Raw genomic sequence first — 24,398 nt, 5'->3', positions numbered from 1 at the left:
CTTAACATTTCTTAAAAATAAGGGAATGCAGCTACAACAGAGATGATTTCTGATGACACAACTGTGCACAATGCATTCTTCTTTCTTTTCCCCTCCAGTATACAATGGGTGCTCATGAATCCAGGGGCGAAGCTTGCCTAGATTATCTAATGAAATCCAGTCACATTCACATGTAACATGGCTGGAAAGTCTTTTACAGTGAACCAAATACAGTATAAACACGGGCGAATAGCAGCTCTTAGATTGACATCAACTGGTGTCAGCCCAGGAAGTTCAAGTGTAATTTGTGTGTCATATTTATCAGGTTAGCTAAGATATATTGTCAGTTTTTAACCAAATGCTGCTTCTTTGTCATACAGTTGACACTGTTTTCCTCCATTTAATTTAGTTAAACAATCTACTTCAGCCTGTCAATCTTCTTTATGTGTGAGAAAAACTGAAAGACATCATCATTAATTTAATTTTACTGCTCAGTGATAAAACACTGATGTCATTCACTCTCTAATACGACCTTCTTGGCCTCATAAATAAGTCTGAAGGGCCACTGCACTTGTTGGTTCAGTTCAGTGTGGTTTTACATCAGATTGGGTCTCTCCTTTTTCTATTTGTGCATCAACATCTTTGCACTGACACAAACATAAACACTCATACACAGACATACGCAGGAATCATTTCAGATAAGTACTTTGACTGGCACTCATTCATTCCCCTCCCTGTCAAGTTGCAATACAACAGTTTGACCCTTTCTCTTATGTCAAATGCACTCACACACCGAAACTACTCCTACTACTTCTGCATTTTCATTTTTCAAATTTCTTTCCACAACAACTCCTCTCTCCCTCCTCTGTTTCTGTGCAGAATAACCTTCTTTCTGTGACTTCCACCTCGTCTTTCAACAGGGTGTGATGGAGAGTTTCCTGGGTACAGCTCTGGCTGGCACTGTCTTCTGTCTTTTCAGTGGTCAGCCACTCATCATTCTCAGCTCCACTGGACCCATCCTCATCTTTGAAAAGCTCCTGTTTGAATTCAGCAAGTGAGCGTCTTTGGAACCAAATTATGCTGAAGTACTGCTTTAATATTAGAATTAGAATATTCTTTGATAATCTCATTATATAGAAAAAAATCTTTTTACCTTTTAACCTTTTACTCTGTAGTGTTTTACCCCTTTTCAATGTTATGGTCATGATTTGAATTCAGTTCAATTCATAGTTTGGAGAACAAAAAGTTGATTTTTACCTTAAAAGAAGAAAGTCCTAATTGGGTTCTGATCTTTGAGATTTTCACCTTTACTTGAATAGCAAAGTGGACTCAGACCTTTGGAGCCCACTGTAAATATAAGGTATAGATACATGATACATCTTTTGACATTTAATTCGACATCCTATTCTAAATGCTCAGTCAACTCTTCCTATAGTAACAGCATACATATATACTGCCCGCTGGGTGACTAATTCATTCATTCATCAAATTGTTATTCTAATATCAAAACCTAATGTCAGAAGTAACTATATGAGCATTCAGTCAATGTCAAAGGTCTTTAGAGCAAGTTGTTACATTTGTAACATTAAACCTTACCAATACATTCACTTTATAAATGCACGTAATGCAAGTGAATTATGTTGGTTGTGTACATGAATTTCATTCCTCAGTACATTCACCATACTCCTCTGACTTCTCACTCCCAAAGGAATAATGACATAGATTACATGGAGCTGCGTCTGTGGATTGGCATCCACTCCTGTCTGCAGTGTTTTATCCTGGTAGCCACTGATGCCAGTTACATCATTAAGTATATGACGCGCTTCACTGAGGAGGGCTTCTCCAGCCTAATCTCCTTCATCTTCATCTCTGATGCCATCAAGAAGATGGTGGGCTCCTTCAAATACTACCCCATCAACACTGACTTCAAGCCCGACTACGTTACCACCTACAAGTGCGAGTGCCTGGCGCCAGACCCGAGTGAGTTCACCCCTTGACTCAGGGAGATACAGGGGGATTGTCCACAAAGAGGAAGTGTGGCTCCAAGTGGCTCATTTTGGGCTCAGTAGACTGACATCACAGGCAGGTTGTAGAGGACAGTAAAATCAATCATAGTCATCAGAGTGTCTGCTATTTTACTTAAGGGAATTACATTAGAAGGTTTTTTTTTACAGGCATGCTAAATAGCAAATTTATCTCAAAGAATATTTATCTTGTCAGCCAAAGTAACCATGTTGTGCTGGAACTGAGAGGAGAGTTCAGTTCACATTAGTGGAGGGTAGTACCTTCCATCCATACTTCAGATCTGGACTCTAAGTTGGCTATTAAGCAGCAAGCAGTTGCAGCACAGAAAAGCTTGTTCGAGGCCATTTAGTTGCACCATGGCATGACCACCAGGGAGAATTGACAAGTTAATTTTTCCTCTGTAAAATACCCCATTTAATGCATATTTTGGTTCAGTTCTTTAATAATCAAATTTAAAGGATCCAATAAATCACTGATAAATCAGATTTTCTAAACTCTTCAATGTCTCAAATCAAATATCTGTATCCTGTATCATTTGGGCTGTAGTTGCTGTCTATTATGATTACGAGAATGTTGATTACCAACTTCAGCTATTTTGTGTAGGGTTGCATGGCTTAATAAAAATTCAAATTCAAGTTGGATTCCCTCTATGTACAAATTTCTTAGAGACTCACTAATCTGTTTACTACTTTTGAAAATGGCAGTGATTTGCAGTAATTTCTGTAGACACTGATCTCTGTAACTGATTTGTCTCTTGTTTGTTTTTGCCATGCACAAACAATTTGGCTGCCGTCTCTTGCAAGTGAGTACCTTTTTGTTTGTCTGCATGGGCCTCAGAGTGCTCTCTGCAATGTCCAGCAGCTGGATTCTCATTATGTTTTGCATTTCTTTTTCTTTCCCTTTTGTTTTCCTCCTCACTACCTCTTCATTTTCTGTCTCATTACCTCCCTGTCTCTATCTGTCCTTCTCCCATTCATAAACAGTGGCTGCAATGATCTTCAATGGTTTAGTTCCAATGCCAGATAACAGCTCTAGTGTCTCTGGGGTAAGTGCTTTCGTTTTTTTACTCAGTTTTGGTGCATTGTATTTCAAGCTGAATGTTTAATGGGTTTGTAACATTTCAGCTTTTGCAGAATGGATTACAGGGGATGTTTCATAATGATGATATTGTTAGGAAAGATAAAAAAATAACTTGTTTACAACTAACCCAGGTATCCACTCTGTCTGACAAAGAAGCCGCTTTGCTCTCCTCTTTCTCTCCTTTGTTTGTTTCTCACCATCTATCCCATTAACCTCTCACTCTCCTCCATGGATTATAACATCATATCCGTGCCGACAATTTTCTCTCTGTTTTGTGTTTACATTTTCCTCTGTCTTTGTCAAAACACTTCACTCTTCTTCATCCTCTCCTGTCTCCCCACCACTGCCACCCACCATCCCAGTTGAATGTGACAGCTCTGGACTGGAGCCAGCTGAGCAAGAAGGAGTGTCTGAAGTATGGAGGTTCTCTGGTTGGAAAGTCCTGCAAGTTCGTCCCTGATCTGGCCCTCATGTCCTTCATCCTTTTCTTTGGCACCTACTCCATGACCGTCTCTCTCAAGAAGTTCAAGTTCAGCCGCTACTTCCCCACCAAGGTAACAAAACTATCTGTTCGTCTATGTATCATTTCAAATGAACAAAACAAGCTTTCACCATACTTTGCAGAATAAGTTCCAATCCAATTACTGGAGTAATTAAAGGTGCCCTGTGGAATTTTCTTGAAAACACACAAAAAATCTGTTTACATTCAGTGTCTCTCACGAAGACATGCAATGTATTCTCATCCTTTGTGTTGATGCCCATCCCATTCTCCTGAACACGACGTCTCAGTAACACCTCAAGGGAACTTCATAAAATTTGGCAGAAACATTCACTTGGACGCAAAGATGAACTGATTAGAATTTGATGGTCAAAGGTCAGAGGTCACTGTGACCTATCAAAACACATTTTTGGCCATAACTCACAAATTCATACACTGATTATGACACAATTGAACTCAAACATCTATAAGGATAAAATGAAGTGATTACATTTCATATCCAAATGGTCAAAGGTCACATCACTGTGACATCATAGTATTCTGCAAAAACACCTCTGGCTATTATTCAATGCTGTAACTCAGGAAGGAGAGATTGTAATCATATTTCCTGCAACTTGGCTCGGTGGCAGAGGTACACAGCCGCGAGGCGCTAATTGTACTTTCTGTGAGGTTTACCCTTATGAGAGTGGAACTAACTAAATCCTTGTAACTCAAAAAACCCTGAGGTGGCTGTCAGAGTGAGAGCCTTTTCCTAAAAATTGTCAATGCCAATAAAATCCAAAAAGAATAGTAAAGAAAAAACATTTTAAAATTTCTCAGCAAATTGGCATGATGATATGATGAGCAAAATATTAATGTTAATATTAAGAGTTATTTATTTTTAGTTGACCCTACTAACAGCTTGTTTGTACAACTGGCATGAGTCCCATTGTGTGACTCCTTCGGGTTAAACAAACATGCTGAATGCATTTTCTTCCACCTTTGTTTGCCATTCATTTATGCTAACTTTTTGTCTTTACTGCCACCAACTGTCAACTGGTGGAATGACAGGAATGTGTGAACAGTTCCTGCGTCCTTGTGGTTGTACATGATACAAACAAAACAGGGATTTCTTTGTAAAAACATTGCTCCATAGTGCCACTGATGGTCTAAAACTCCACATCTTAAATTTGAATTTAAATGCAAATAGTGAACACATAATGAAGACTTCCATACCGAGGGGCAAATATAGATGGTAATAAAAAAACAGTGTCTTATGTAGTAAAGAAATTTAAAGTAAGTCTATAAAAGTGTTTTTGAATGAGTACAAAGGTTTTCACTTTTTAGTCTGTGAAACTGAACCAAACAATGTGTACCAAGCAGATTTTGACCAGGAGTTGCAACACTTTCTCACACAGATGGCCCATTTATTATCACTTTTGATAATAAATGTACTTTTTAGCAGCACTGCGGCCTGTTGTTGACTGTCTAACTGTGTTTGTGCAATCCACTCAGGCCCAACACGGCACTGCTGCTCACATCTGTTCTGTGTCTGATCTCTCAGGAAGTGATTAGTCATACAGACAAAAAAAAAAAAAAAGAATTATCTTTACTTCAAGTGAAGCCAGGCGCAGCTCAGCTTATGAGTTGCTTCCTATCAGACTTGGTTTCTCCTTTTAGTTCTGCAAAGAAATTATTTTGTTTCTCATCCAAACTGTTTGAATTTCAATTGTTTCTCCCTGTCTGTGGCACCAGCTGAGGAAACTCATCAGTGACTTCTCTATCTTCATGTCCATAATGACGTTCGTCGGGCTTGATATGTTGATGGGACTCAAAACTCCCAAGCTAATTGTCCCAACAGAATTTAAGGTATAGAAAATAATTTTCAAACTGTCATTCAGAAGTAAGATAACTATTTAAAAGATTATCTGCTCTTACAAAGTTATAGACTGCGCAAGTAAATCATGGCATTAGTTTTAGTGGTCATTTTTAGTGTAACAAAACATTCTTTCCCAGACTGGATTATACAGGGTATGTTTTTTAAAGGTTAAAATGTTCAACAAATACAAATATGTTTATAATTAAATAATTAGATTTATTCCCTTAATTACTGAATTTGTACTGATTCTGTAGAAAATGTTCATGTGCCACTGAACATGCTCAGTTGTGGAAATAAAATGGGTTCTCCTCTCCCACTAGCCAACTCGACCTGGCCGTGGCTGGCTGGTGATGCCATTTGGAAAGAACCCATGGTGGGTATATGTGGCCAGCTTTGTCCCTGCCCTCCTTGTCACCATCCTCATCTTCATGGACCAGCAGATCAGCGCTGTCATTGTGAACCGCAAGGAGAACAAACTTAAGGTAGGTGTACTACCACTATGTACTGTATACTGCTATATGTTTACCACTGAAGAAATACAAAGCCTTCAGAAAACTCATATTAAGTCAGAATTAGACTTTAGATTTGTATGCGTTTCCATTTTAACATATTTATGGATACTGATCTTTTGTTATTAATATACTGTAAAATGACTTTGAAAATACAACAAAGCAATTTCAGATATTAGCTGATTATTCTTGGGTCATGAAATCTTATTGTTTTGTTATTGAAAAATGAAAAATGATCTATGTCTGGTTTCCCTGGCAGAAAGGCTGTGGCTATCACCTGGATCTATTCTGGGTTGGTGTCCTGATGGCTGCCTGCTCCTTCATCGGCCTGCCCTGGTACGTTGCTGCCACCGTCATCTCCATCGCCCACATCGACTCTCTGAAGATGGAGAGCGAGTCAAGTGCTCCTGGAGAGCAGCCTCAGTTCCTTGGGGTCAGGTTGGTCCACAGTAAAATAAAAGCACAGAACACAGAAATAAACAGAAAACTGTAACTTGGGATTAATCCCGTCATACTCTTGTTGGCAATATCAGAGTATGAGAATTTGCTTTGTGGCTGAAATGCAGCAAAGCCTTGTGAAATTGACTTGACGGTCTCTTGTGTATATTTCATCAATGTCCAATATACAGAGAACAAAGAGTGACAGGCATTTTGGTGTTTGTTCTCACCGGAGTTTCCATCTTCCTCGCTCCAATACTTAAGGTAGGAAGTACATGGTGTGTTTGCTCTGGATTTTTGTTTCCTATAACTTGTAATCAAGGTTGTAGTGGAGGGTGACACCATCTAAATTCAGCTTACTGAGTGCTTTAGACTGACTGATTTAAAACCTGTACAAATGCTTTTCTGAAAATATAACTGGTCATATTATTGATCATTTCTCTTACCATCTTTGTCGGTGTTATTATTTTCCACTCATTATTACAGAAGCTCAAAGTGTTCAGTATTAAAAAAATGAATGAAATATCATGAAATAAATTATCATGAATAAATTGAGTCAAATATATATAAAAAACAACAAATTGTGAAATAATGAAAAATTCTTAAAACTCAACTCATTATTTTGAAATTCATTTTCATTATTATTCAACAGCAATTATGTAATAATAACAACATAATGATAGTTTCATTGGAGTGAATTTTTATTGTATTATCAAACTATTTATTTCATAGTTACTCATTTCTTTATTTAATATTGAACACTCTGGGGTTCCACAAATCACCACCTGTAGTGTAGGCAGTCTAGAAACTTAAACAAGTTGCGAACTGTCTAAACATTTTACATGTTGCCTCTCCTTCCTTTTGCTTGTAGTTCATCCCCATGCCTGTGCTGTACGGTGTCTTCCTCTACATGGGCGTAGCCTCTCTCAGTGGAATCCAGGTACGCTGTGTGCCAGCTGTTGAGGTTATTTATCATATTAAATTGAGTTATTGTGGCTGGACATCTTACTTATTGCATATCTGACAGCAGGCGGGAAGTGGCTTATTTAGATCTGCCAAGCAAACAAGCAAGCAGACAGGCAGACATGATCTGCAGTGTCCATACAAACCATAGAGACAACAGAATCACATGGGAAAAAAATTGTATAAGCTGAGTTGCCCAAGATATCAAATTGTTGACTGAATATATAAACTGCACTTGTCCTGATTGTGTCTGAGGCTCTGATGGGGTTGTGTTATAATAACCAATAACTAGAGTATAAATTTCACTGATGCATTTAGATGAGTTTGTGATAGAGCAGGTGCTACTTGGAAACTTTCCTGCAACTCATTGCACACTGGCAAGCAGAGCGCTGACGCATACAAATCTCCCCTGAATGATTTGTGATTAATCATTAATATGAGAGGTCTGCATGTAGTTAACCTGTGCCACTCAGACCTTATGCTCTTCTCTTCAATCTGCCCCGTCTCATCGTCCTCCACAGTTCTGGGACAGGATTAAGTTGTACATGATGCCATCCAAGCACCAGCCAGACTTTTCTTTCCTCCGTCATGTTCCTCTGAGGAGAGTACACCTGTTCACACTGGTCCAGATCATCTGTCTGGCTGTGCTCTGGGTCCTCAAATCAACGTTCTTGGCCATCATCTTCCCTGTTATGGTATGTGATGGAGCAGGCTTGCATATCAACACAGGTTCTGAGGGATCCTGTGTTGTTATTATTGTGAGTGCATGAAGACGGGCGGCAGTAGAACACATTTTCTTCTTTTTTTGTTTTTTGTTTTATTTGGATTGGTTATGTTTTTCTTTTTGATATTATATGTATTAAGTATTTACTTATTTATGTTTTTGTATTTTGTTTAATTTTTTATTTTTTTTTCCCTTGTTGGATGCCTGTAATTTAATTCACTGGTCTTAAATTGTTTCCATATTATCTATTTTGACCTATCACATTCATATTTTTGTTTGCAACTGAGTCTCATTGAAGGCTTTAAATGGGCCATGAAGTATTACAGTTAAAAAAATTATAAACAGTTTCAAACTTTAAAACTGTTCATATCAAAACTGAAGTTAGAATCTTATAATATAAAGAAACAGGTTTAATAAAGGTACATTTTTAAGAGTGTAAACATTAACATTTGATTTCACTGTATATACCAGGGAGCCAGACATGAATGTTACTAGGAGTTAAAACAAGGCTTGTGTGTCTGTGTATTTCTGTGCCAACCCCTCAGATCCTGGGTCTGATGGTTGTCCGGAAGATGCTGGACATGGTCTTTTCCCAGCATGACCTGGCCTGGCTGGACGACCTCCTGCCTGAGAAAGAGAAGAAGAAGAAGGATGACGATAAGAAGAAGGGTAAAGAGAAGGAGAAGAAGAAGCCCAAACCACACGACAGTGAGGAGGAGGTGAGAAACTCAAGCTTCTGCTGCCCCCTGTAGGAATAATGAATCATGAGACGAGTTTCTGATCTGTGTGTGTTACACGTGTGTGTGCTTTCTCACAGGACAAGTACCACCCCTACTCCAACCACTCACCCAGCTCAGAGTCAGACTTGGATCGCAGGTACTGTGTCCTCAAACTGCACATCCCTTACAAAGATCTCGTATATCCTGATGTTGCAGAGACTCAGTGGGGAGCGTACTGCCAGCCTGCTGACACACACAGTGCTCTTTAACACACTAACACACAAACACACGCACAAGCTCTCTATTACACACACATAACTTGACACCCATTGTGGTCCTGTGTGCATATGAACATTCAGTCATTCACAGGAAATGTGCACACACACACAAACTCTCACACACACACACACACACACACACACAAGCACATTGACAACAAACCAGTCTGTTGAATTGGCTAAAAACAACAACGCATACCTGACCACTTGAGATCAGATCACTGAAGAAGCATGTTAATGCAGGTCTGAACGGGGCCTATGTAACAAATATCTCAACTAAAACAGAAACTTTCTGCATGGTTAGATCCCACTACAGGTCCATGATAATATGTTTTGTAATTTGAGAGAACTAAACCTTTAAAATATGGACAAAACAACACATTATAATTTAACAGCTTATCAAAAGTAAAAAAAAACCGATCACAGCAAACTTTAACCTGTTATTACAAATCAAACAACAGGGTAGACACAGTAGCATGAAAATAGCCCATAAGGGATCTTACTTTGTTATGGTGTTGCATTGCATTGTGTTATGCTGCCTGAAATACCCCCCTCCCCGATGAAGAACAAATTATTAGCTCTATTGTGTTATGGGCTGGTCATTTTCAGATTTTTTTAATCAATGTAATCAAACACATGTTCACTTTTATGGCTGGACACATGAATCACTATTGGAGTCAGATTATTTACATGTAATATTGTGACCACAGTCCAGTTTCCCCTTATTGTCATGTTTGGGCTCAGTCTCCTCTCCATGCACTTTAAGGCAATGCAGATGACTGTAATGTTATTAACTGTATAATCCTGCTGCTGCTCTTCCTGTGTCATGTGCTACATGTCCAACAGTATGTGCACGGCACTGCCCTTTGTACAAAAAACTGTAATTCTTCATTGTTAGAGATCAACTCCAAAAGGCAGTGACTGTGAGGTGAAGGGTGATGAATTCAAATGCATGCTGTGTAGTTTTATCTGTGTCTCAAAGCCACTGATCAGGGTTCTGTGAGGATTAATATATGTGGAGTTTAAATAGAGGAACAAAACTAATGTGTTGTATATCTAGAGCATATTTATTGATACATTTATTGTAGGCTATTTTGAACTGTATAATCATCCACATGCAACAAGCATCATTGTTTTGGTTGTTTCTTTTTCCTTCATGTGCTGAATCTGTTAATAAAACCAACCACACCTGCATGTGAAACGTAGCCTGACCCCTAGCTTCCTGCTCTATGAACTGCCCTCACCTGGAGCCACAGCAGTTTCAATGGAATGATTTTGCATTGAAAGTGCAGCCTTTACTCATTTTGCTAAACATTTAAGCATAAATACTTTGTTTGACTGTTTTTTATCCTTTGTGGGAAATTTGGAGTTTCAAAATTGCCCATCATGTCTGCATTGCTTTAAAAGAGGCATGGTTTGGAATTGACATTGTAACTGATTGATATGAATTTATTTTGTCAACTGTGGATAGATAAGATTATGGTTTGTGATTTTGTTTTATTGAAAGATTTCTGCGTACCTAGAATCCATTTCTGTCACCAAACCCTCCAAACTCAGTTCTTTGGCAAAGTACAACATTTTTAAAGAGATACAGCTTCCACTTTAAGCTCTGCATTCAGTCATTCTTTAAACCAATAATGTGACAACAAGCACTGACTGACTGAGCACAAGTAAACATAAGAACTTAGGTGCAAAACTTAAAGTATCAATTGACGTCAAAGTCAAAACCAGTGCATATTTAATTTTGTACTAGTAAATATTCATATTTAGAAAATCAGGTTTTGTTTAATAAAATATAGTAAAAACTTACGTATCCTAGTCATCAGCCCCAATCTTCACTGTGAGCCGTTGTGGCCACAAACAACCACTGCAGCAGCTCATTAAACTCATTAGTTTATTTTCTCTCGTTCATCACTGACGTGAGCTGCTGTAGTTTCTGCCTGGGGTCATGACCCCTCATGGCTGAGCTCCTCCGCCCTGCCCAGTAGCCCCTCGGTTTATTTGGCTGTCGGTGTGTATGGTAACTGGAGCTTGCCCTTTCTCAGCATCACCCTCCACCTGAAGATCTCCTGCCCGTCATCTCCGGCCATGCCCATGGGCCGAGGAATGGCCTGTCCCGTGCCCCAGGTCAAGATTGAGATGGAGTCGGACTATGACTCGGACATCGACCACCACCGGCCCCGGGACATGAGCAGTGAGACCACATTATAAAGCTGAGACACGGCGTCTTGTTGACAGAGCAATGCACATTATGTGGGCAGACTACTGAATGCAGCCAGTGCTGACCCACAGACAGTACGAGGTGGCACAGACTGACAGCTGTGTGCATACTGACACCTGAACAGACTGATATGGGACCGATGCAGTCAATGCAGCTGGGGAAGTTAAAAGTTTTAATGCACCTGCATTTAAACTGGTGCAATCTTGACAAATTCTGCTCTAAATAGTTTATTGGAAACTGAATTTATTTATTTACTTGTATGATGTAAATGGCCCTAATGAAAGAGGAAATATTTATCTGTATAGAATGATATATTTGATGTGAAAATATGTATCTTTATTATTACTAGCTACATTGATATTGTACTATTATTGTAATTATTTTAAATCCAAGCTAATCTTGAAATCAAACCAAAACTTATTGTACAATAATTTCACATCAGCCTGTGTGAACAGTTTGATTTTGAAACAGGAAATGTGAAAACAAGCTCCGAGTTAGTAACAGAACTATTTAACATCAAGTTGTAAAGTCAGCTGTACAAAGCCATGCCTTTTACTGTAAGTTAGTTTTTGCAAATTTGTGTTTTGGTGTGTGTTTGAATATGCTGCAGTGTGCCTCTGATCCCAGAGAACCAGCTCTGCTTTTCCCTGTTTCCCTCCAGTTCAACTCTCAGCATTGGCACATTTACCAGGAACAAAAAGAAACAACCAAAAAGTCCTGATGTTGTGATGTTGCTGAAAAGCATCACTTTATTTTGCAAGATGTAGTGTAACATGTTCATGTTTGTTTTTACTCTCCACAACTTTGTACGAGAACATAATTAACTCTCAGCACAACACTAAATTCATATGGCAATAAAAAACAAATGCACAAAGGATGGATATTCATGAATTGATAGATATAATGTATGTAATTAAAATATTATTATTCCAAATTATGTGTGTTGTCTTAAGTTGAACATGGTGATTTTTATCCATTCTGTAGCAGAACTGAGAAATCTGTCCTGGCTGTGTCAAAAGAGAAATACAGATCATCAGAAATATATGTTCATTTCCATTCTTCCTAATCCAGAGATCTGATCAACTATTTTCTATATTGTTATTTTGCAAAAGTTGAGTATTGGCCAGATATGACTCATCAACAATTTAATTATAGAATTCAAGTTTCCTGTGGACTTTTTCTTATACAAACAAAAGTTTCCTTTCTCATTTCCTTTCTCATAAAACATTTGCAAAGCCAAAATTTTTAATTTATTCAAATCCTGCATTGGTTACATCTATGTTTGCTAGCTTGCAGTCTTGCCTTTGTTGGCACACTGCCTCACTTCTTGGAAAAGTACGAAGCCAGCAGCCTTTATGTGTATGACATTTAATTTTTGTGCATGCTACAAATAAAACAGGGATCCACTGATACAGTGCTCTGTAGCACTACTAATGTGCACAGGGTGCATTTAAATGTTCCTGCTAATTTCATTTAATTGAGTGCCACTGCAACACTGACCTCATGTTACCTGATACAAAAAGGACAATTTTTTTTTTTGTTTTAAAAAAAAAAAAGAAGGGGTTTAGTAATTTTAGATTTAGGGAAAGAGGACACATTTTTTGTTGAGTTTTAGTTTATTTCTTTGATAGGGAGAATGCAATTTAACATTTCAAAACAGAGCATGAAACTGATGTGTTGCACAAACACTTTATAGCTATTGCTAATTCGTGACTCCTGTCCCTCCCCCCTGAATTAGATCAATACTCAGTTTAAGTAAAGAAAAAGATTGGCAAAGCGCTTATTTTAAAATAAACCTTCTCTAAATAATCTTTGGCACAAGTAACAATCACATTGTACGTAAACACAGGGGTGTGACCAGTGTGTGTTTTTTTTGTTTTTTTTTAAATATAACTGGATCATTAGGAAACTAAATTGAAAGTCTGAAGCCCAGAATTATAGTAATATCACTATCTTTTAATAGTACAAATAATATATATTAATCATTCCAATTTGGAATACAGTAAAATGTGTCATTAGAATTAATGTTTTTCTACTGTCACCCAGTGTAATCTTGGTTAACTCTACAACCATGAAACTACAGCAGCAAATCTGTCTATTCAACTGCATCCCCAAACAATTTAGATCAGATGAACAAAAATCATCGTTCCTACAGCATCAGCAGGAGGGAGCAGCCTGCACCGCTGTCTGTCAGTATCCTCTTCCAAAACACCTGGGGAAGCCAAACTCGCAAATTTCAATCTTACACACAATGTCTTTTATAAAAGACCTGTAGCAGCTGGATACACTACGTCAGCACACAGGAAACGTTGAGTGAGGCGTTAAAGTGTTTGGTGAACCCATCAGCGAAGCCCTCTCCCTCCACCAGTGTCGGCTTCCTGTTGCACATGGGGCACAGTTTGTTGCGTTCCTGCGACGCTCTCATCCAGATGATGAGGTTCCAGCGCTGGCCGGAGGAGATGGGCAGGGCCCCGTGCATGTGTTGGCCCCGGTGGAGGAGGCCCTCGGTCACCCTGTGTTCAACCTCTGAACACTCTGTGTCACTTAAAGGAACCTGCAGGGGGCAACAAACCACTGGTCATGAGAGCATTTCTACACTATCACTACACGTTTTATTAGCAGGATTTATTATCATGGAAATTGTCTTAAGCTCATAACTTTTCACCATGGAAATTACTAATATTATTAACAATAATAAAAACATAGCCTATATTGCAAGGCGTAATGTCAACAATAAATGTATATGTACAGGCAAAATCTTTTTTTACTTATTTTTTTTATCATTATGTAAGTTTTGGACAGGTGTTTATTTTCAATAAAACTAGGAATTCAGTTATAGTTATAAGATATTATAAAAATAAAAATATTATTAACTTTAATGTCTTGTGTTGTATTATAAATCTAATACTCTTAATGGGTAAATACACTGAGCAATATATATATATATATATATATATATATATATATATATATGTATTTTATAATATATAATATCTATCTTATCTTATATCTTTTTAATAGAAATTTAATTACAGTTACTCCTTAAGACTAACCCCAAACAAAAAATCGTGTACATTTCTGTATTTGCTTACTGTTTATGTGAATACCTGATAAATGTTTATATTTATTCTTTTATCATTATGTATTTATTTACTCCACTTAAACCTATATGGTGTTTATTTGCACAACAATGCACCATGTATCCAGGAGCTGAAAATATATTCATGTTTGTTAATGTAGGTAGTGGTCGATGTGGTGGTTGTAGGTGTGGTGATGGTAGTAATAATAGTATAATAGTAGATCACTATAACCATACAGTCACCTGTCTCATGTCACCAAAATAAAGGTTTCCCTCCGTGAATTCCTTCCCCAGCGAAACATTAAGGGTGACCTCTGCATTGTCGTAGTGGTAGCTCAGGTCCAGGTCTTCATTCATGTCATATTTGACCACAAAGGCCTTGTGGCTATCCAGACAGCGGCCCCCACAGTCTGGGTACAGCAGGGAGGTGAGCGGGTGAAGGTACTGCTCACGGAGAGGCGTGAAGAATCCCTCGTCAAAACCCAGTTCATTCAGGAGGACCTGGGGAGGGAGAGAATCAAAAGGATATCATGAATAAAAAATAAAAAGCTCTTTCATGGCTTATACTTAAAAGATATAATATGCAGGTTTTTCCTAAACTAGAAATGTGTGGAAGTGTATTTATCTAGACAAGAGCCTGTATTTTCTAATTTTCTTCTTATTTTGCTGTGTATGGGACATTTCTGGGCTGCAGCCTTTGGCCTGTGGGTGTTTGGCCCCCAGCCAGTAACAGGTTGCAGGGTGTGACGGACTCTATAGAAACACAGTGACCAGGTTACATCACTGTCTCTCTCCTCTGCTCTCTGTCATGGAGCTGCATTCACTCAAAATCCATCAATGCGGCACGGTCCTGCAGGATTGTGTGTTGGTGTGGGTGTGTTTATTTATATTGTAGAAATTAATGAGTTTTCTGAATTTTGAATGGTGTGTTTACAAACAGCAACAACAAATCTTGCAGATTATTCCTTTTTAAGGTTTTTGCTGAAGAAAAAAAATCCAAAGCCATTCCCTGACTCAAAGTCCCTGCATGTAATTCATGACCAATGCGGCCATGGCAGGCCAAGGATCCAAATGTCAGGGCACAATAAAGATGAAACATGAATGAGTGAGCAATGATTAAATGGTGCTTTAAGGGCTTTCAGCCAGTAGACATAGACACATTACCCCATAATGGTTCATGGTGTTGGGTCTTCCTTTAGGGGCTGAAGACTGCTCAAAGTGCTCCAGCTCCTCCACCAGCTCCTCACAGAAGCTCTTCTCAAACACAGGGAAGCGATACACTTGTGGAGCTAAAACAGAGAGATGGGAATCAATCAAAGATGATCCATGTAGCATTTTCATAGTTAAATATATCATTGTTTATTCAACATAAACAAATGACCGTAAGCCTCTGTTAATACTTTAAGACCCATAAACTTTGCTAATTCCTGTTCTTGCTTCATATAACTGTTGTATAACTAGGGTTGCAAAAAAAACAATTACCTTAATTGCTGTTTAATCTTCAGATCAATTTTGAATATTTGTTTGGTCATTAGGGTCAAATGACATACTTAACATATTTGACTCTGTCACTTTTTATTTCATGGACTTAAAAAAACAAAAAGATTGAACAGTAATTGTGGACATGTTTGGCCACCATTCTGCAGGTAAAACACTCAACTTCATCATCTCATTTTGTCTTAATTGACTCATCAGAACTTGTAATGCAGGTAAATTCTCTGACTCTTCAAACCTTGTGGTGACACTCAACATCCATGGCTGAGGCTCTGAAAATGAAGCTAATTGATGTCTACAAATCAGCAGAGCTTTGGTCTCCGGTAGAAAATGAAAGCGCACTCCAGCCCACCTGCCTCCTCCTCCAACAAGCCTAAGAGGCTGTGTTCACTGGGGTCGCCGCTTCGACACAACTCGACAATCTGCTTGAACTTCGGAGTGAGGTAAGACTCCTGAGGAGAGTCGGAGCGCAGACGCGTCTTAGCAAAGTGTTCATGACGCATTATAAACGACACTGTAAGCAGAGACGGGTGCAGTAAATACCTGCAGATGGTAGACATGAGGATGGATCGGCTGGTAAACGTCTTTTATAACAGCAGCTCTCTCAGCAGACGTCACACTGAGACGCCTTCGCCTGTCCACTTCCTGTGAAACCTAAACAGAACAGACTCACAGTTACAGTCCGGTAGAGATGGTGAGTTAACTGCAGAAGAAAAAGGTGAGTTACCTCATGATCCCGACTACAAGAGAAAATGTCTTATATTGATCACCAATAATTATGTGATAATATGGGGGTCATCATGAGGTGTGGATCTACTAACTGTATGCTATGCAATTTTAGCTCTGTTCTCTACCAGGATGAGACCAACTAGACAATCAGGTGATAAAACAGTGCAACCAACATAACAATTAGTTATTTCATTACTGATTAATGTGACTGTGTATATTTTGATAAATTGATCCATAATTTATATAAATTGTATGAAAATAATGAAAACATATCAATCACAGTTTCCTAGAGTCCAAGGGGAAGTCTTCAAGTTACAGTCTGACCAACATTGGATATTTCAGGCCGATACTGATGTAGATATTTGGGAATAAAAAACAAAACAACAGATAACAGTGTATGGGCCCATAGTAATTTTTCACATAAACATAATACATAAACTATTAATCTTGATCTGGATCTTTTGGATTTTTTTTTTCTTACTGTGACCTCAATATCCCTCACTGCCACACAAAATGGGACGTTTTACAATGTGAGAATCAACTTGTCAGTGCTATCTGGTGGAGAAATGACTCATTTTTTGTAATGCTGTGTCTCAAATCGCATACTTCCATACACACACTTGTTATTTTGAGTCCTTAAGTGTGTTCACAAGTACAACATGCAGAGAACTACAAGCACCTGGATGCTGCGCTCAAAATGGTCAAAAGGTTTAGTGTAAAACAACGGACACTTCTCACCCTATAACGTTGCCATCTTGGCTTCGTAGTGGAAGTGGAGGGACCGCCAATGTTGTGAAAATGACGACCGTGGAGACTGCAGCTGTCACAGTGGACACCACACCATATGTATATTATATTTATCTACACAAATGTTTTTGTCACAAAGTAGTTTGATTTGGGACAACACTGCTATGTTGAAATTCAGTGTGTGGATGAAATGACTATCATTAGCGAGATGTTTGAGGGTTTTGTCTCTTCAACATTTTAAACCTGATCACTGACCAAACAAATAAAGTCATGTCATGATGCACTGAAGCTTTAGCGATGTCACTAATTTGTAGGTCGCTTTGCATAAAAGTGTCTGTCAAATGAGTAAATGTGATGTAATGTCAGGAATTACTGTAAAGCTGTTTTTGGTTTTAATGGTAAGGCACCGACACACACGGAGTGAAAACACACACACACACTGCTGTCGTTACCTCGTGCAGCACATCCTCAAACTGTTGGTCCGTGACGCAGCCGAGCCTCCTCAGCAGCTGCGTAGCAATAATGAACATGAGAGATACACAGATTACAAAAAGGGTACGTCACCGCAGCTACTGTCTGTGCATTGATAATGTAACTGATATCCACTCACAGCATGATAGTCCAGCCTGAACTGCTGCTCCGACTCAAAGCGAACATGGAGTTTGTAGTCCTTCAGGAAAATGTTATCAGTCGTGAAACAGTTACAGGTGTAAAACTGAGACTTTCCTTCTTCCTCGGTTTTCATCACTACCTGTTTAAAATGAATTATCCTACTAAAATACACAGGAAAACATAATAATGCCACCAACGATGTCGACTCACAAGCTAGACGTCTACTCGTGTGTGATCAACAACAAACACAACACTTCCGGTTCCAGTTCGCAAAATAAAAGCGTCATATCCACAGATCCAAAATTGACTACATTAACTGTTTCAGACAGAAAAAATAGCCACTAGCATCCGAGTGTATATTCCTACTAACTGTAAGCAACCACAGAACCTCAAAAGATATTTTGCAATCATCAGGAAGAGAGCACTTAATGCCGACGAAGCTAAATGCCTTAGGGTTACAGTCAAGCCATTGCGCGCACACCTGTTTTTTTTATTACAGGAAAAGAAACATGACATTGCTCAAATTTAAGGCTATGCTGTGCTAAAAGTGTAATCTGTTTGTCTGTTTAAAAAATATATTTTGAAGAGGCTCACAGGAACATTGGTCGGATTTGACGCTTAAATTGCTAGCTGCCATTTTTGTAATTATGAGCGGTTTACTGCCCTCAAGTGGTCAAAGAGTATAATTACAACGGCCTGTGTTTAAAATGTTAGGTTTCCTTTGCATTTCTTTGACTGTCAAAACAGTCAGGTGGCTCCTCTTGTGTATTTCTTCCCAAGGACTCCTCCAATCTGACCTGAAAGGTTTTCTGGAGGATTTTCTTGCTCATTTGAGGAGGTGTCAAATCAGTTCCCGTTTTTTTCTTATTTTATTTCATAAATGATAGGTTTCCTTTGCATTTCTTTGACATCTCTGTTCATGAGTCAACCATACACAAATCATGGTGCATGGTGTCCGTGGCAGGAAAACATGAAGGAAGCTGATGCACTCCAAAAAAGAAACATCATTGCACATCAGATATTTGCCAAGGAGCAACTTAACACATGACACTTAGAAATGATTTTGTGGACTGATGAAGCTAAAGTTGAATTGGTTGGGAAGAACAAACAGCACTAGGTGTGGCATAAGAAGGGAACTGAATCAGAAAACAAAAACATCATCTTAGTTGTGAAATACAGAGGAATGACCTCAGAAAGACATTAACAGCAGACATCTTAAAGACTATGTCTGAGCTGCTGCAGGTCTGAATAGTCCAAAATTCATCCTGAACAATATGCAGGTCTGATTAGCACCTACTGGAAGAGCTTGTATGAGGTTAATACTGGGACCAGTTTTTTAATCCAAGGGCCACTTATTTTTTCCACCAGCATTGTGAGTGTTTAATGGCTGTGTTCAATATAGTCACGAGCACTTATAAATGTCTGTGTATTGTTACCTTAAGTACATTGTGTTTACTATATGTATGTCTTACATAAAGATCAGATCACATTTTATGGCCAATTCATGAATAATGCATAACTTTTCTAGCTACTGTTTAACCCTGAGGAGTGTAGTATTCAGTAGAGAGCATTCAGTGTGTGTGTGTGTGGAATCCTCATTATGACGTCATTCTAAGTTCTAATCATTATGACTATCAAAGCCACTTTAGAATGTCTGTCTCCATATACCTGACAAACAACCTGGCAGCGACACAGTGGATCGGGGCACAGCTGCTGAGACATCTCAGAGTTTTCCTTCACTATTGAAGTTTTTTCTTAACTTTCTGAGACCTGTAGCTGCTCGAGAAACAAAGAACATTTTCTGTCATTTGTGGAAAAGGAAGAATACACATTATGACCGTCATTTAATGACTGTCATGATATAGCTTCTGTTATTGGATTAGTAAATTAGTTTTGCAAATCAAATTAGTAAAGTCTCACAGCAAGTAGGTGTGGTAGTTGTTTGACTTAGGCAACTGTCATCTGGTGAGACCACAGACAAGATGGCAGATGCCTAAAAGAAAAAAAAAGCGACATGTTGCTTGACTTTGACCTGCTCTGGATGTGGATTCGGAAAACTTAACTGCAAAATCCTGGATATAACTTCTAAAAGGTAAGGATCGACGTGCTGATTAAGAGATTTCATTTGAATCATTACTGTAAAAGAAAGTTATATTGATGACTGTAATGTTAAGTGATGGTGTGTGACCTGAAGGGTATTGGTGGGCTGCAGTGCTCTTCTTATTTTTTCACTTTCTCCATTTTTTCTCTCACAAAACCTACAAGATTTTCTGCTTTTTTTTCTAATATATTTTCATCATTTGAAATGATTTTACTGTCAAGACACCTTCAAGCCTTGGAAGATGGTCCCTCTTGTGTAGTTCTTCCCAAGGACTCCTCCAATCTGACCTGAAGGGTTTTCTGGAGGTTTTTCCTGCCCACATGAGGGAGGTGTCAAATCAGTTTCTATTTTTTTAATCATTATTTTATTTAAAAGTAATATTTTATTTACATTTCATTGACTGTCAAGTAAGTTTCCAGTTTTTCTCTTATTTCATTTTTTAAAATGTTAGGTTTCCTTTCTGTTCTTTGATTGTCAAGACACCTTCACGCCTTGGAAGAAGGCACCTCTTGTGTGTTTTTTGCCAAGGATTTCTCCAACCTCACCTGAAGAGGTTGTTGTGAAGATATCCTTGTACACTAGAAGGTGTCAAAAAGATTTATTTATTTTACTCCTTTTACTGTTCATATCAACATCATTTCCCTTTTTGTTATTGCCAAGACGCACTGGAACTTTGTGACATTGCCGCACTTAACTATGTTTTCCAAAGATTTCCTTCTTGTTTTTGTAAAATATTTTCATCATTTGAAATGATTTTACTGTCAAGACACCTTGAAGCTTTGGACGATGGCCCCTCTTGTGTAGTTCTTCCCAAGAATGACTCCATTATGACTTTAAAGTCTTTCTGGAGGTTTTTCTTGCTCACATGAGGGAGGTGTCAAGTCAGTTTCCAAATTTTTTAATTATTATTTTATTTAAAAGTAATGTTTTATTTACATTTCATTGACTTTCAAGTCAGTTTCGAGTTTTTTTCTCATTTTATTTTTTAAAATGTTAGGTTTCCTTTCTGTTTTTTGATTGTCAAGACACCTTCACGCCTTGGAAGAAGGCACCTCTTGTGTATTTTTTGCCAAGGATTTCTGCAACCTCACCTGAAGAGGTTGTTGTGAAGATATCCTTGTACACTAGAAGGTGTCATATAAGTTCTTTATTTTCTTTATTTTATTGTTCATATCAACATCATTGCCTTTTGGTTATCATCAAGACGCCTTGGAGCTTCATGACATTGCTGTATGTGAGTATTTCTTCCAAAGATTTCCTTCTTGTATTTCCAAAACATTGTCATCATTTGAAATGATTTTACTGTCAAGACACCTTCAAGCCTTGGAAGATGGCCCCTCTTGTGTAGTTCTTCCCAAGGACTCCTTCAATCTGACCTGAAAGGTTTTTTGGAGGTTTTTCCTGCCCACATGAGGGAGGTGTCAAATCAGTTTCTATTTTTTTTTCTTATTTTGTTTTTTAAAATGTTAGGTTTCCTTTCTGTTCTTTGATTGTCAAGACACCTTCACGCCTTGGAAGAAGGCACCTCTTGTGTATTTTTTGCCAAGGATTTCTCCAACCTCACCTGAAGAGGTTGTTGTGAAGATATCCTTGTACACTAGAAGGTGTCAAAAAGATTGATTTATTTTACTCCTTTTACTGTTCATATCAACATCATTTCCCTTTTTGTTATTGCCAAGACGCCCTGGAACTTTGGGACATTGCCGCACTTAACTATGTTTTCCAAAGATTTCCTTCTTGTTTTTGTAAAATATTTTCATCATTTGAAATGATTTTACTGTCAAGACACCTTGAAGCTTTGGACGATGGCCCCTCTTGTGTAGTTCTTCCCAAGAATGACTCCATTATGACTTTAAAGTCTTTCTGGAGGTTTTTCTTGCTCACATGAGGGAGGTGTCAAGTCAGTTTCCAAATTTTTTAATTATTATTTTATTTAAAAGTAATGTTTTATTTACATTTCATTGACTTTCAAGTCAGTTTCGAGTTTTTTTCTCATTTTATTTTTTAAAATGTTAGGTTTCCTTTCTGTTTTTTGATTGTCAAGACACCTTCACGCCTTGGAAGAAGGCACCTCTTGTGTATTTTTTGCCAAGGATTTCTCCAACCTCACCTGAAGAGGTTGTTGTGAAGATATCCTTGTACACTAGAAGGTGTCAAAAAGATTTATTTATTTTACTCCTTTTACTGTTCATATCAACATCATTGCCTTTTGGTTATCATCAAGACGCCTTGGAGCTTCATGACATTGCTGTACGTGAGTATTTCTTCCAAAGATTTCCTTCTTGTATTTCCAAAACATTGTCATCATTTGAAATGATTTTACTGTCAAGACACCTTGAAGCTTTGGACGATGGCCCCTCTTGTGTAGTTCTTCCCAAGAATGACTCCATTATGACTTTAAAGTCTTTCTGGAGGTTTTTCTTGCTCACATGAGGGAGGTGTCAAGTCAGTTTCCAAATTTTTTAATTTTGATTTCATTTAAAAGTAATATTTTATTTACATTTCATTGACTGTCAAGTCAGTTTCCAGTTTTTCTCTTATTTCATTTTTTAAAATGTTAGGTTTCCTTTCTGTTCTTTGATTGTCAAGACACCTTCACGCCTTGGAAGAAGGCACCTCTTGTGTATTTTTTGCCAAGGATTTCTCCAACCTCACCTGAAGAGGTTGTTGTGAAGATATCCTTGTACACTAGAAGGTGTCATATAAGTTCTTTATTTTCTTTATTTTATTGTTCATATCAACATCATTGCCTTTTGGTTATCATCAAGACGCCTTGGAGCTTCATGACATTGCTGTACGTGAGTATTTCTTCCAAAGATTTCCTTCTTGTATTTCCAAAACATTGTCATCATTTGAAATGATTTTACTGTCAAGACACCTTCAAGCCTTGGAAGATGGCCCCTCTTGTGTAGTTCTTCCCAAGGACTCCTCCAATCTGACCTGAAAGGTTTTTTGGAGGTTTTTCCTGCCCACATGAGGGAGGTGTCAAGTCAGTTTCCAAATTTTTTAATTATTATTTTATTTAAAAGTAATGTTTTATTTACATTTCATTGACTTTCAAGTCAGTTTCGAGTTTTTTTCTCATTTTATTTTTTAAAATGTTAGGTTTCCTTTCTGTTTTTTGATTGTCAAGACACCTTCACGCCTTGGAAGAAGGCACCTCTTGTGTAGTTCTTCCCAAGGACTCCTTCAATCTGACCTGAAAGGTTTTTTGGAGGTTTTTCCTGCCCACATGAGGGAAGTGTCAAATCAGTTTCTATTTTTTTTTCTTATTTCATTTTTTAAAATGTTAGGTTTCCTTTCTGTTCTTTTATTGTCAAGACACCTTCACGCCTTGGAAGAAGGCACCTCTTGTGTAGTTCTTCCCAAGGACTCCTCCAATCTGACCTGAAGGGTTTTCTGGAGGTTTTTCCTGCCCACATGAGGGAGGTGTCAAGTCAGTTTCCACATTTTTTAATTTTGATTTCATTTAAAAGTAATATTTTATTTACATTTCATTGACTTTCAAGTCAGTTTCCAGTTTTTCTCTTATTTCACTTTTTAAAATGTTAGGTTTCCTTTCTGTTCTTTGATTGTCAAGACACCTTCACGCCCTGGAAGAAGGCATCTCTTGTGTATTTTTTGCCAAGGATTTCTCCAACCTCACCTGAAGAGGTTGTTGTGAAGATATCCTTGTACACTAGAAGGTGTCAAAAAGATTGATTTATTTTACTCCTTTTACTGTTCATATCAACATCATTTCCCTTTTTGTTATTGCCAAGACGCCCTGGAACTTTGGGACATTGCCGCACTTAACTATGTTTTCCAAAGATTTCCTTCTTGTTTTTGTAAAATATTTTCATCATTTGAAATGATTTTACTGTCAAGACACCTTGAAGCTTTGGACGATGGCCCCTCTTGTGTAGTTCTTCCCAAGAATGACTCCATTATGACTTTAAAGTCTTTCTGGAGGTTTTTCTTGCTCACATGAGGGAGGTGTCAAGTCAGTTTCCAAATTTTTAATTATTATTTTATTTAAAAGTAATGTTTTATTTACATTTCATTGACTTTCAAGTCAGTTTCGAGTTTTTTTCTCATTTTATTTTTTAAAATGTTAGGTTTCCTTTCTGTTTTTTGATTGTCAAGACACCTTCACGCCTTGGAAGAAGGCACCTCTTGTGTGTTTTTTGCCAAGGATTTCTCCAACCTCACCTGAAGAGGTTGTTGTGAAGATATCCTTGTACACTAGAAGGTGTCATATAAGTTCTTTATTTTCTTTATTTTATTGTTCATATCAACATCATTGCCTTTTGGTTATTATCAAGACGCCCTGGAGCTTCATGACATTGCTGTACGTGAGTATG

The 24,398-nt window shown here is 38.0% G+C and overlaps 2 protein-coding genes across 3 annotated transcripts in view; one reads left to right on the top strand and one right to left on the bottom strand.

Moving 5' to 3' along the window:
• Window positions 1-11,893, top strand: part of slc4a5a (solute carrier family 4 member 5a) — a 29,870-nt gene extending 17,977 nt beyond the window's left edge. The window contains exons 13-25 of the mRNA XM_056375701.1: window positions 900-1,033; window positions 1,688-1,959; window positions 3,015-3,049; window positions 3,447-3,638; window positions 5,318-5,431; window positions 5,762-5,923; window positions 6,210-6,388; window positions 6,580-6,652; window positions 7,260-7,328; window positions 7,873-8,046; window positions 8,621-8,794; window positions 8,893-8,951; window positions 11,118-11,893. Coding sequence (XP_056231676.1) covers window positions 900-1,033; window positions 1,688-1,959; window positions 3,015-3,049; window positions 3,447-3,638; window positions 5,318-5,431; window positions 5,762-5,923; window positions 6,210-6,388; window positions 6,580-6,652; window positions 7,260-7,328; window positions 7,873-8,046; window positions 8,621-8,794; window positions 8,893-8,951; window positions 11,118-11,283 — 1,803 coding nt within the window. The 3' untranslated portion in view covers window positions 11,284-11,893. The remainder of the gene's footprint in view (window positions 1-899; window positions 1,034-1,687; window positions 1,960-3,014; window positions 3,050-3,446; window positions 3,639-5,317; window positions 5,432-5,761; window positions 5,924-6,209; window positions 6,389-6,579; window positions 6,653-7,259; window positions 7,329-7,872; window positions 8,047-8,620; window positions 8,795-8,892; window positions 8,952-11,117) is intronic.
• A 1,265-nt stretch (window positions 11,894-13,158) lies between these two features.
• On the bottom strand, window positions 13,159-18,208 carry ogfod2 (2-oxoglutarate and iron-dependent oxygenase domain containing 2). Of its 2 annotated transcripts, XM_056376904.1 has the most exons (8): window positions 17,953-18,092; window positions 17,795-17,851; window positions 17,334-17,415; window positions 16,410-16,520; window positions 16,219-16,318; window positions 15,537-15,661; window positions 14,616-14,873; window positions 13,159-13,847 (listed from the first exon to the last, which is right to left on the bottom strand). In XM_056376904.1, the coding sequence occupies exons 2-8, from the start codon at window positions 17,806-17,808 to the stop codon at window positions 13,581-13,583; spliced, it is 957 nt and encodes a 318-aa protein (XP_056232879.1). In that variant the 5' UTR covers window positions 17,809-17,851; window positions 17,953-18,092; the 3' UTR covers window positions 13,159-13,580. The 2 variants fall into 2 exon arrangements, with proteins under 2 accessions (XP_056232879.1, XP_056232878.1); XM_056376903.1 differs by lacking the exon at window positions 17,334-17,415 and having other exon boundaries at window positions 17,953-18,208.
• Window positions 18,209-24,398: the final 6,190 nt, after the last annotated feature.

This window comes from Seriola aureovittata, chromosome 5 (genome assembly GCF_021018895.1).
Source record: "Seriola aureovittata isolate HTS-2021-v1 ecotype China chromosome 5, ASM2101889v1, whole genome shotgun sequence".
Lineage (NCBI taxonomy): Eukaryota > Metazoa > Chordata > Actinopteri > Carangiformes > Carangidae > Seriola > Seriola aureovittata.
The sequence above is the reverse complement of the archived record's forward strand: the minus strand, read 5'-3'. Positions and strand labels throughout refer to the sequence as shown.